Source organism: Cynocephalus volans, chromosome 8 (assembly GCF_027409185.1).
Source record: "Cynocephalus volans isolate mCynVol1 chromosome 8, mCynVol1.pri, whole genome shotgun sequence".
In the NCBI taxonomy this organism is placed as follows: Eukaryota; Metazoa; Chordata; class Mammalia; order Dermoptera; family Cynocephalidae; genus Cynocephalus; species Cynocephalus volans.
This window is the reverse complement of record NC_084467.1, coordinates 20637620-20651119: the sequence shown is the minus strand read 5'-3', so window position 1 is coordinate 20651119 and position 13500 is coordinate 20637620. Positions and strand designations below refer to the sequence as shown.

At 45.2% G+C, this 13500-nt stretch overlaps 1 protein-coding gene across 3 annotated transcripts in view; it reads right to left on the bottom strand.

Annotated features, from left to right (window-relative positions):
• The window catches only part of CEP85 (centrosomal protein 85), a 49522-nt gene that overhangs the window by 24590 nt on the left and 11432 nt on the right, over nt 1–13500 (bottom strand). The window contains exons 4-6 of one of the 3 annotated variants that reach the window (XM_063106559.1): nt 11869–12026; nt 11180–11425; nt 9219–9791 (exon numbers count right to left, since the gene is read on the bottom strand). The exons of 1 other annotated variant lie outside the window; for it this stretch is intronic. In XM_063106559.1, the coding sequence (XP_062962629.1) occupies nt 9560–9791; nt 11180–11425; nt 11869–12026 (636 nt within the window). In that variant the 3' untranslated portion in view covers nt 9219–9559. Of the gene's footprint in view, nt 1–3993; nt 4110–9218; nt 9792–11179; nt 11426–11868; nt 12027–13500 lie in introns of those variants that run through there. One more of the 3 variants, XM_063106556.1, reaches the window with a different exon arrangement.

Here is a 13500-nt window from a genome sequence, read left to right as displayed (position 1 = left end):
AGGAGCTAAGAAGTCTAATTGCTATCTGTATAAACAAAAGCTTTAGTTACAACTAACAGCAATAGTGATAATACCATCTTACATTTGCATAGTACTCGAGAGGCAGTACAGGGAAGAGGTTCAGAGCATGGACTCTTGATCGGACTTCTTGGATTTGAAGCCTGAACAAATACACTTGAACACACTAAACTTCCAGTTAGGGGCTGGCCCGTGGCTCACTCGGGAGAGTGCGGTGCTAATAACACCAAGGCCATGGGTTCGGATCCCATACAGGGATGGCCGGTTAGCTCATTGGGTGAGTGTGATGCTGACAACACCAAGTCAAGGGTTAAGATCCCCTTACCGGTCATCTTTAGAAAAAACAAACAAAAAGCAAACAAAAAAACCCTTCCAGTTAGCAATTAATTAGCTGTGTAACCTTGGGCAAATTTCTTAATATCTCTCCACCTCAGTTTCTTCACATAAAAAAGAATATAAAGACATGACCTAATGCATGCTAATTCATTTTAAATTAACTTTACAACAGTGCCTGACACATATTTAGTGCTTAATTGTTTTTATCATTATTACTCAGCAGCTTATGTCAATAAAAATGGCACAGTACAGTCCTTGGAAGATAAAGAAGTATGAATTTAGAAATTCTGAATTTATAAGAGCCCCAAAAGAGTTTGGGACAATTCACAGAACACAATTCTCAGAGGTGAAAATCAACCTTGGAGGAAAAAAAGGCTATATGTACTCTAACGTACTTTACTGACCTCTGTAGTTTTCTCCTAGTAACAACGACCAAAACCCTCTAAATCACTGCATCTACAACAGAAATGGTACCATTCTCCAAAATTCAGTTCTTCATATACTGGGTGAGAGAAGTGTTGTTCAGTCATAAAAGCTTCAATTTATAGCTAGTGTCATTCAGTGAGTTAATTACGACACAGAAGGATTAGATTACCTATCTCCTAGTGATTCCTTTCCTGTCAATATCAAAATTCTTTTCTTTACCCCTTTTTTTAAAGGATAACAAAGTGGTAGGCCAACTGGATTCTGAGACCTCTCAGAATTCAGATGAGTTGAAACTAGCATGACAAAAGGAGAACTCCCAGTTAAACAGAGTTACCCTCTCTATGACTCAGCAATCCCACTCTTAGGTATATATCCAAGAGAAATGAAAACATTTTTTCACACAAAAACCTGTGCACAAATGTTCATAGCAGCATTATTTATGATAGCCAAAAAGTGGAAACAACCCAAATGTCCATCACTTGAATAAATAAATAAAACATGGTAGACCCATACAATGGAATATTATTCGGCAACAAAAATGAAGTACTGATACATGCTACAACATGGATGAACACTGAAAACATTTTATGTTAAATGAAAGACAAACACATAAGGCCACATATTGCATGATCACATTTACATGAACTGTCAGAATAGACAAATCCATAGAAACAGATTAGTGGTTGCCAGGGGCTGAGAGGAAGGGGGGGAGGAATAAAGTGACTGCTAATGGATATGGGTTTCTTTCCAGGGTTATCAAAATGTTCTGAGATTAGATAGTGGTAATGTCTGCACAACGTTGTGAATACATAAAAACCACTGGATTGTACACACATAAAATTGGATTTTATGGTATGTGAATTATATCTCAATTTAAAAAAACTTCCACAAGGAGTAAAGCAATACAGAATAAATCATTCTTGGCTTTTTCCTAATAAATTCAGAATTAGATGGGCTACTAGTGAAAAATTTTAGGACCATTTGAAGGAGAGAGAGATTTCCTGGGATAAAAGTGAGAGAAATGAATGCACAAGAAGCAATACAAACAACCAATTACGCAGCCAAGAAAAGGAGGAGTAAATGAAGGCAGATTGGGGGAAAAAAAGCACCCAAAATGATTGGTTTCTATCTTTAAAGCCCTTAAAACTACAAAAATATTTATTCAGTCAACAAATTTACATGTATTCAGCATTTACTACCTATCAAGCACTGTGCTAAACACTTCATAGGTATAATGTCTCATGTTTAATGCTAACATCAACCCTATGGAGGCAGTTACTATCTTCATTTTATCAATGAGAAAATAAAGGCTTATGGTGGTGAAGGTTATACAGCTAGGATGAGGCTTCAAAGCCAGAATTGTGCTCTAATGCTATAGAAGTCTAATCAGTATTCTTTCTATGTATGACAAAAAACAGAGAAATAAAAGAAGTTACTAAGCACCACGAATTGGAGTTTGTGCCTCAGAGAGCCAGAGCTGCAAGTTCAAAAGAGGAGCAGGGACAGCTTATACAATTTCTTCACTTTGCCCTTGGTCATCACCCAGGCTCTGTTTCCCAAGTTACTACCCCCAGATTAGATTTTGACTGTGGTAAGTATTTCTCTCCTTGAAGAATTACAATCTTAGTGTAGAAAGTCACACTTGGCAGTGCTTGAGAGAACTACATCAAGACAGGAGAGGAGGGGCTGGCCCGTGGCTCACTCGGGAGAGTACGGTGCTGATAACACCAAGGCCCCGGGTTCGGATCCCATATACGGATGGCCGGTTCGCTCACTGGCTGAGCGTGGTGCTGACAACACCAAGTCAAGGGTTAAGATCCCCTTACCGGTCATCTTTCAAAAAAAAAAAAAAAAAAAAAGACAGGAGAGGAGAAGATTTGAAAGGATACACAGACAGCTGACACAGACACATTAATAATCTCACACCATCACACTATTTTCATGGCCTTGATTGTTCATTAAACCATACTTTGTGAAACAGAAGCCAAATTCTTGACAAGAAGTTGCCTTTACAAAGAACAAGTCCTGAAACATACAAAACCACCAGACTATGTAAAGCAGACAAGGCCTAACAACAAGTAATGAGGCCTGGTTATCTTTTCCCAGGGTTGGGGGGATAGGCTGGGAGGGCGGCTGGGGGGTATGGGGATCTGAACCCTTGACCTCGGTGTTATAACACCGTGCTCTAACCAGTTGAGCTAACCGGCCAGCCCCCCAGTTATCTTAATCATCTTGTACCACCACTCTTCCCTACCTAGCACACAGTATTCAATTCATCAGCCAAAACTTACTGAGCATCTACTATATGCCTGGCTCTGTGCCATGTGCTGCAAATATTTTGGAGTAAAAGACAAACATCGTTCTGATCCTCCAGGTTTACTAGGGTGAAGTGCTGAGTGCGCTCTGCTGAACAAATACACTTGCTCACGCTTAACTATCAGTTCATGCAAAGCACGAGCTCCTCCTTGCTAGAGGACAGTTCCTCAAGCAAGGCACTACCGACATTTTGGGTGGGATAATTATTTGTTGTAGGTAGGTGTCCTGTACACCGCAGGATGCTTATTAACATCATCCCTGGCTTCTTCGCACTACATGTCAGTAGCAATCCTCGAGCTGTGACCATCAAACACGTCTCTGGACACCGTCAAATGTCCCCTGCAAAGGAAAACCGCCCGGGCTGAGTAGCACTGGTCTCGGGCCTTCCCAAGTGCTCTGTCCCCCAACCTCGATTCTCTATACATCCTTCAAATCTCAGCTCAAACTGCACTTCCTCGGGGAGAGCTCCCTGATCCTTCCGACTAGATCCGCGCCTTCTGTTTTGTGCTCTTTGCAAGATTTCTGCACCCTACACTTCCCGAGGGCTGAGTACCGGCTTAACTGTGTGGTCCATGACGGCAGGGAACGTGCTGCCCGCTGTTTTCCTGGCCACTGGCACAGGGCCTGGCACACAGGTAAAGCAACTGCTCTGGAGTGAATGACAGAGGAGAAAGCAAAGCGATGAGAGAGGGAGACGCCTGGGACAAGAGGCGGCGTGGAGGGTTTTCCTTTAGGAAGCAGCGGCGGTGAAAGACGCGGGGGGGCGGGAAACGAGTCAGTTGTTCTGCGCACGCGCTTCGCTCTCCCCGGCCCCCAACGGAGGTAGGTCTCGAGCGTCTGAGGTTTCTACCCGGCAGGGTCCGTCACTCCGCCGGGGACCCCCGAGGGAGAACTTACGAGGGCCTGAAAGTGGGCGGCGAAATCCCTCACTCAGGGACACGGACTTCGGCCACCACGTCTACCGCGGGCGACGATTCGGTCCCTCAGCTCGCCCAACGGCCGTTACACGCCCGCCAGGCCGCGCACCTCAGAGCGCGCCGCCTCGGCCCCGCCCCTTTCTGCCCAACTCTGCCCAATCGAGAGTCGGGCCTCTCCGGTCTCCCGCCCCTTTCTGCTCTCCTCTAACCAATCGGGATGGGAGTCCTGCCAGTGTCCTGTCGCTTACTGCCCACCTCTGGCCAATCCGGAGTCAGGCCGCGTTGGTCTCCCGCCCCGGCCAGCTGTTCGCAGGGATCTCTCTGCGTCAGATCCCCTGGCCCTCGGGCTTTTCTCTTCTGCCCCTTGTCCAGTCTCGCCTCTAGGGGGAGCCATGCTTTCCGCGGCTTGGAGGGGCCAGTTGGGCCTGTGCAGATGGGGAAGCTGGTGGCTAGGGGCACATGGGAATCCCACCCAACCTGTGTCACCCTCCTACCATTGCACCACCCACCTATCAGTCCTCCCGCCGGAAGAAGGGCGTCGGGTTGTGATCAAGAGTTAGCGTGTGGCCCGGGTCACTAACTAGTCAGGGTTAGGACTTGGTCTGGATTAGAGACAGTGGTCAGTCTGTACTCAGGACTCAGGTAAGGGATCAGTCTTGCCTCCCTATCCAAACTTGGTCCCCAGGAACAGGAACTAAGTCCATTTGCATTAATAGTCGTGCATACTTGTGCTTGAAGAATCAGACTGGAAAATTGTTTCAAAGGAGGAATAAAACCATCAGCCAAAGGAATGAATCTTTGGTTTTTTTTTTTTTTTTTAATTTTTATTTATTTATTTATTTATTTATTTTTTGCCTTTTTCGTGACCGGCACTCAGCCAGTGAGTGCACCTATATAGGATCCAAACCCGCGGCGGGAGCGCCGCCGCGCTCCCAGCGCTGCACTCTCCCGAGTGCGCCACGGGCTCGGCCCCAAAGGAATGAATCTTTGATAGTGAAATTTCAGGTCTCTAGAAACCTTACTTGGGAGGGAGAAGTATTAAAAAGTTGTGTGATTTCTTAACTTTGAAGAACCAGACATAAAGAGAGTTCATTATTGGATCAAATTCACTCTAGAGGTAGAACCCTCGGGATGTGTCCCGAAGTTCTAGCTCCTGCCTCTCTTTTAACATTTTAAGGTAAGAATATAGCAGGTATAAAATAGCAAATTTAATGGATAATGAACCTGGATATGATATGATAGATTAATTTAGGGGGTATTCTCCGAATTTAGGATCACAAACCATTGTTAATATAAATGTTAAGGATGGGTGTCTAAATGAATAAATTTATGGACTTGTGGATAGGAAGTTCAAGGTGTTCCCATCAGATGGTTTGTATTTCTTTTGTGAAAGACATCTGTGAGGAAGAGAGAACAGGGGCGTGTAGAGGACTGCGAAGAAGGACGATTTGAAGAGCTGATGTAGAGAATGGAAGAGAAACCTGACTGGAAACATGGTGCAAGTGTTGAGATTTAAACTTATAAATGGCAAACAGTGCATTTGTACAGTTTTCTTCAATGGATATCTATAGTTTCAAAGTAACTCCATTATTTACTACCAATTTTCAAATGTGAATGACAGATATTTAATTAAATTAAATTAATTAATTAATTAATTAATTTTTTAAAAGATGACCGGTAAGGGGATCTTAACCCTTGTCTTGGTGTTGTCAGCACCGCGCTCAGCCAGTGAGCGAACCGGCCATCCCTATATGGGATCCGAACCCGTGGCCTTGGTGTTACCAGCACCGCACTCTCCCGAGTGAGCCACGGGCCGGCCCCGAATGACAGATATTTTAAAAGAGACTTTTGGTCCTAATTACAGGGAATATTCATAAACAATTTTTAGAAATGAAATAGTCTTAACTCTTCAGTTACTTTATTGTTTTTAAAACACTTGCTGCATATTTTAATAAAATGTATTCAATAGAACTATCACCTGATATGACTGCAAAAGGACTGGATTTGGCCAGATATATCCTACCCCAATTTAATCAAAGAAAATGAGAAAATTAACTGAAAGTTATTTATGTATTTGAATTTACCATTCTTTCTTTCTTTCTTTCTCTTTCTTTCTTTCTTTCTTTCTTTCTTTCTTTCTTTCTTTCTTTCTTTCTTTCTTTCTTTCTTTCTTTCTTTCTTTCTTTCTTTCTTTCTCTCTCTCTCTCTCTCTCTCTCTCTCTCTCTCTCTCTCTCTCTATATATATATATATATATATATGTATGTATTGGTGACTGGCCAGTATAGGGATCCGAACCCATGACCTTGGTGTTATAAGACTGTGCTCTAACCAATGCAATTTAGTTATAAGCACATAATTAGAATTACCACTTTCATATGCATTAAGTTTTGTTTGGTGGAATATTTTATAAGCATCTGTTGATACAGAGCACTGGGGCTTCTTTAACATGGTTAACTAAGTTAGTTTAAATTCAATAGCTTCCTTGTTTACTTAATTTTGTTTTATTCTATTTTCTTTTCGAGATATTTCAGCATAGTACAGTCAATATTTTGCCCTTGTCCTTCAGGATATATTTTAAATAAGGGCAAGGCTTAACACCTTTCTAGCAGGGCTGTTTAAACAGCCTATTCCAGAGCTTACTGGTTAGCTCAGTTGGTTAGAGCATGATGCTCTAACACCAAGGTCTAAGGGTTCAACTCCTGTACCAGCCAGTCGCCAAAAATACAAAAACAAAACAACAAAAAAAGGCACAGAGCCTTCCTGTCATTTTGTGAAATTCATCTCACAGGTAGGTACCTCTGCCAGCTTATAATGTCTGTCCTGTTCCTGGCTCACACTGCCTACTCCCTTGCACTCATCTGTCCCCTCTGTAAAGTCAAAGACTGTGTCTTGTGTACTGTTGAATCCCCAGGGCCTAAAACAGGAACAGGTACATTGTAGATTTCAACCTATTTTTTGGTTTTTTTTGGCAGCTGGCCGGTATGGGGATCCTAACCCTTAACCTTAGTGTTTGTTATAAGGTGGCTGCTCTAACCAACTGAGCTAACCGGCTAGCCCCCAACCTGTTTTTGAATAAATAAATGATAGTAGCACAAACACTGTGGTATGTATCTACTTTCTACTAGGAAGGGGGAGCTAATGAGGTCAGAAATAATTAAGGGGCAGGAGAAGAAGGCTTGGATAATATTATATGGATACACTTAGCCCTCAGTTTGAAAAGGAATAGTTCTCGCACATTTTGCAGAAAAAGAAAGAACTTAGGGCCAGCTGGCCAAGGCTCAGGAACTTTCCCTGGAATGAGAGTTATAGGGTCCCCATGTTGAAGCAGAGATCATCTGATCATACTCTTTCATTTTATATATGGGGAAACTGAGACACACAGATAATAAAGTGATTTCCCCCCCATCCACCCAGCCCTGCCCTGCAATCCTTCAGTCCCTTGGACAGGGAACACAGGCTTTATGGTCAGATTACACAGAAAGGAGTCAAAGTAGAATTCCTTGTGTTTATTGGCCATAACCTCTGCACCTCCACCTACTATATTGAGCAACCCAATCCCCCTCTGAAAGAGTCCCAGAGAAGGTGGGATGAGGAAGCACAGCCCAATGCTCAGCAGCCACACTGCTTACCAGACAGTAGTTGGGCCACACATCAGTCCTATCTTCACCCCCAACCTCTCTGGTCCCTAACAAGAGGATAGACTACTTGCCTTTCACTAAATCTTCCTCCACTCTACCCTTGTCTCAGCAAGCAAACTAGAGGCCAAGGGCTAGGGTTTGGGGAGGTTTCTGGGCAGGGGTTTATCCCAGCATCCAGCCTATTACCATCAGGAAAAAGATGGCTATCCAGGATCCTGCAGGAAAGAAAGAAATGATTATGAAACAGATTTGGTGGCTTTGAGAGCCTGGGAAACTTTTTAGGTTTAGATACTCCACTTTGAGGGCTGGCCCGTGGCTCAATTGGGAAAGTGCGGTGCTGATAACACCAAGGCCATGAGTTCGGATCCCTATATAGGGATCGCCGGTTAGCTCACTTGGGAGAGAGTGGTGCTGACAACACCAAGTCAAGGGTTAAGATCCCCTTATCGGTCATCTTAAAAAAAAAAAAGAAGAAGAAGATACTCCACTTTGGAGGATTATTTAGTAATCCATTCATTTATTCTTTCTACAAAGCTTTCTTGGGGCTGACTGTGTTTCAGTTAGATTAGGGGTGGGAAAGATGGGGATAACAGAGATGAAAGACACTCTATCGTTCACTAACCCCCCCCCCCTTATCCTTGTTATCTCCCTGACCCTGTATCTTGAATTTTCAGTCATTTCTGGATAGTCTCAGGTTCTGGTGAGGGATAAACCAAAAGCCCCACAATGATAATGCTGCCATATACTGCTGAAGAAGCTGAGACTCAGAGAAGTTAACTGACTTCTCCCGTGTTACATTGAGTTGGGCAGAAACAGGATCCAAGACCTGCACCTGCCAGGATCCCAACCCTGGTGTGTCCCCAACCCTGGTGCAACTATCAGAACTTCATCACATCAATCCCTTTGTACCAACCTTCCGAGCTCCTGCTGCTGGAGGCATTGGACTCTGAAACCACATAGAAAGAAAGATTGATCTTAAGGCACCATCTTGACAGGACAAGGCCAGTACTCTCCCATCATTTCATCAAGATTGGGCAAAGGGGCTGGCCCCTTTTTGAAGCTGGGACTCAGAATGGGGTGAAGATGGACCTTCTGCCTCTAATAAGAATGGACTTACTAAGAAGATAGGCTTTCCCGAGAGGATGAGAGCTTTGGAGGACTGTTATGGAATAGAAAGAGGGGAGCGACTGTTCAATTATCAGCAAGAAAGATTTACCAAAAAAGGCTGGCGCGAGGGACAGTCTGGGAGAAGAGTGATCTGGTGTGACAGGAAAAGTAGGAATGGGAGGAGAGAGGCTGAGGCAGGCGGCTCACACTCGAAGTTTAATGAGTGAGAACAGAACCCGTAAGGGGAGGAGACCTCTCTAGGACAGAGGGAGGGCCGAGGCGGATATGGGCTCGGAGAGGAGACTTGAATTTAGGGAGGAGTTTGAGGGCATGAAGGTAGAGGAGGCTCAGCGAAGAAGGGTCGGCGTTTGAGAGCAGGTCACTGGGAGGCCCTGGAAGAGGATTCAGGGAGGGCCCACAAATGATGCAGTTACCGCTTATTCGGATGGGCCCGAACACCATCCAGCCACCGCCGCGCTCCTGGCCCTCCCGCGCTCGGGTCTCCCAGGCCCTATTCCTCCCAGGTGGGTTCTTCTGACTACAGGTCTGTGGGCGACACAAGCAGAAAGGTACCAAGGCCAGCCACGTTGAGACTTTTTCCTGGACCCTAGATAGCCCCGCCTCCTACCACGCCCCCAGGTGAGTTCACCAATCCACAAGGGTCTTCAAACATCCCCCCCCTTAAGTATTTCTGCAAGCCCCGCCCCTGGCAGGATAGGCCAATCCCCAGCACCGCAGTCTTCCAGGCCCTGCCTTAGTCCCGCCCTCAAGATGATGGCATTGCTAGAAGTCCCAGCCGCTACCCCGGCGCTGCCTGGCGGGCGAGGCTGCCGCGGCTGCTCAAGACCCCCGAGGGTTGCCCGCTCACTGGTTGGCACGGGCGTCCCGCTCGCTTGTCACACAGGGTCACTCGGCCGTGCAGGTAGAGAGTATCGCTGGTCAAGAAGCGGAACAGGGTGAAGGCCAGTGTCACCTCCAGAGAGACCCTGTTGGCCCGCAGGCCCTGGAGCAGCCGGTTGCTGACTGGGCAGCTGCGGAGAGAAGCAGTGTCACGGACTGGTTAGGAGCACCGGCTTGGGGGCCGGCGCTGCGGAGGGACACGCTGATTTCCGTCATTTTGCTCGTCCTTTATAGGTGTAGATGCTGCGTCTTGTACCGGGAACTTTACATGGATTACTTCATTCCATCCTCACACCAATCCTATAAGGAAGACAATACTTTTGCCCTCCTTTCTTAAAGACGAGGAAACTCAAGCTCAGAGAAGTCATGGAGGTTGCCGAAGATTCTGCAGGTAGCAGCCTGGCTCCAGCGCCCGCCCATATATTAATCACTAGGTTCTATTTCCTTCCGACAAAGGAGGAATTACATGGTAGGACAGATTTGGCAGTGCTATGACTCAGAACCTGATCTCTGGAGCATGAATAGACCAATGGCATGTCGTTGGTCAAGTCACCTAAACTCTCTGGGCCCACTCTAGTTCTCTCATCTGTGAAATCAGGGAAATAATACTTCTAGGATTGTTTTGAAGAATAAATAAGAGAATGAATGATTCACTGTGTTCTGTGAAGACTTGTTAATATTAATAAAATATGATCTAGGAGTCAAGAGAACCAACTGCTTCCCTAGACTGTTGCGAGTAAGGACTTGGCCTTACTATCTCAGTGTCCCCAACACTTAGCAATGTCTGGCACTTACCAATTGTTTGAACTGAGCCTCAGTTTCTCCCTCTATGAAATGGGAACGAAAATATAACTATCTTAGGGCCAGCCTGTGGCTCACTTGGGAGAGTGTGGTGCTGATAACACCAAGGCCACGGGTTCAGATCCCTGTATATGGATGGCCAGTTAGCTTACTTAGGACAGCGTGGTGCTGACAACACCAAGTCAAGGATTAAGATCCCCTTACCAGTCATCTTTAAAAAAAAAAAAGAAAGAAAGAAAATATAACTATCTTATAGAGTGTGTTGTGATGCTTAAATGAGTTAATATATGTGAAGTGATTTAATCTGTGCCTTGCATGAAGTAAGTGCTATGTCGGTATTAGCTATTAAATGTAACGTAATATATAACATAGTATACATCACTCTGAAATGTTAGGGGTTTTTTTTGTTTGTTTTTAGTTTTAATTACTGCCTCAGTAATTGTTTGAGGAAAGAATAAATGAATGTCATTAATTGGCTGTGAGATCTTGGGCAGGCTTTAATCTCCCTGAGCCGTAATTTACTCATCTGCAAAATGGGAATGATAATGCATTCACTCAATAACATTCAACCAGCACTTCCTTTCTCCCAGTGTTTGCGTGCCAGGGATACAAAGAAGAGAGATCTGTGGTCATGGGTACAAAAGCACCCAGCACATGCCACAATCCAAGAGCCAGTCTGGCACTGGCAGGAAGTTACCAGGCCCCAACAGACCCTTACCTATTGTTCACAAAGTGGTGGGTGGCCTTAACAGAACCTGTCTTGGAGATGTTGGTGCTGGCAAAGACCTCAGTGGCCACCAGAGCAAATCGGTCTGGATCGCTGCTTGTGGCCCTGAGAACCACATAGAGGGGAATGCCAAGGGGAGCTGTTCTGTCCTCAAGTGGAGTTGAGAGCTGAGGGTCCGTGAAGATGCCCAGAATGACGATAATGTCCCCAGCGCCCGGAATATGTATGGTTCTATGTCTGGAGAGGAACAGGAGTGAGACCTGCATCACAAAACCACAGAGGGAAGGCTACTCACTCACATTCTGCCTCACACCCAAGGTCACTGAGCACTGGTAGCCATAGAGAATAAAGGGAGGGGAGGAGCAAACCTGCTAACCTTCCTCCTGGACCAACTAAAAAGTGAGGCCCCACCTCATGGATCCCCATATCTAGGACCCTTGAAGCTATTCTACCCCATGGTAATTTACATAAGCAACCCATAATGCATTGCTTCATAGAAGCATCTTTTTTTCTTCCACTAATACTTTGAGTCTCCATCTAGGAGGTGTTTGGTGGTGGGTACAGGGGACCTACATCCTGAAGGTGTTGACTCTTTTGTCTGAATTAGAGGTAGCAATGAGAACTGAAGAGCTGGGCTCCCAGGGCCCAGCTAGAGAGGCAGCTGATAGGGCAGAACTCACGGGAAGGAGACCACCGGGTAGGGCTGGGTGTGGCTGACGTTCACCACCAGAGGGTACGTGCAGCTGAAGCTGAGCATTGTGGAGTCAATATTGGTGAAGTTGGGGGAAACCTGCAAAAGCTGCACCTCCAGAGAGTACAGGGCGTGGGTGTTGTTGGTCTAAAAAAGACAGGGAGGCAGCTATTACGTTCAGATATCCAGGGGAAACACCTTCTCCTGTCCTTATTGGCTTCAAGTTGTTTATTTAAATAAAAGTCATGACTAGGCCGGCCTGTGGCTCACTCGGCAGAGTGCGGTGCTGATAACACCAAGGCCACGGGGTCGGATCCTATATAGGGATGGCCGGTTTGCTCACTGGCTGAGCGTGGTCCTGACAACACCAAGCCAAGGGTTGAGATCCCCTTACCGGTCATATTTAAAAAAAAAAAAAAAAAAGTGATGACTAAAGTTTACTGGGCCTGGCTGTGTGCACTGTGTCTTGATCACAACTCTCTGAGTATTCTGTAATTAGTCCCATTTTACAGAAGAGCAAACTGAGGCTTAGAAAGGTTAAAGTCTAGGGCCAGCCCGTGGCTCACTCACGACAGTGTGGTGTTGATAACACCAAGGCCGTGGGTTCGGATCCTGTATAGGGATGGCCGGTTAGCTCACTGGCTGAGCGTGGTGCTGACAACACCAAGTCAAGGGTTAAGATCCCCTTACTGGTCATCTTTTTAATAAAAAAAAAAAAAAAAAAAAAAAAAAAAAGAAAGGCTAAAGTCTTTTCCAAAGCAAGTACCAGAGCCAAAATTCAACATCTCTTTGATTCCAAGGCCCCTGTTCTTAACCTCTGCCAGTGGCTCTCAAATATCAATGTGCATTTTAGAATCCCTTGAAATAAATAAAAGAATTACTGGGGTGCTTGTTAAAAATGCCAAGTCCTGGTCCCTATCCCAAGATTTGGATATCTTTTTGGTATTTTATTGTTTACGTAGGCTTTTAAAAACGTTTGTTTGTTTGTTTACGGTTTCTTTTGCAGCTGCCCGGTATGGGGATCCAAACCCTTGACCTTGGTGTTATCAACACCACACACTAATCACCTGAGCTAACTACATAGGTTTTTTTTTTAAAAGAATCAAAATGATCTGTTTTGTTGCTATAAATAAAGCAGTTCATTAAAAAGAACACCGAGAGTGAGTTCTAGGGGGATAGCCATGGGCTTAGCTGTTCCATGTTGAAACTGTTCCATAACCTAAGCAAGAGACCCCATGAATCCCTGGGTGGCAGAACTAGAGACAATGGCAGACAACTGGGAGCAACTAAACCATCTCTTCAGGACAAACTCTGGTTTTCAAACTGAGCCCAGGGAGCCCCAGACCTCCTTGAAGGGGTGTGAAAGCCTGCCAATATGTTGGGGGGAAGCTGACCCAACAGGACTCTTCCTCCTTCCCCCATTCAGTCAGAGCTGCTCTGCTTTAATTTTTAAATTTTTTTTTTGTGGCTGGCCAATATGGGGATCCATGCTTTTAGATATTTCTTTTTATATTCAACTTTTATGTAAGATCTCTTCCAAAGAAAGGAGGTGGCAGCATTGGTGAGCAATTAGGAGCACAAACCAGCTCTGTTAATAACTAGCTGTATGACTTGGGAAAAT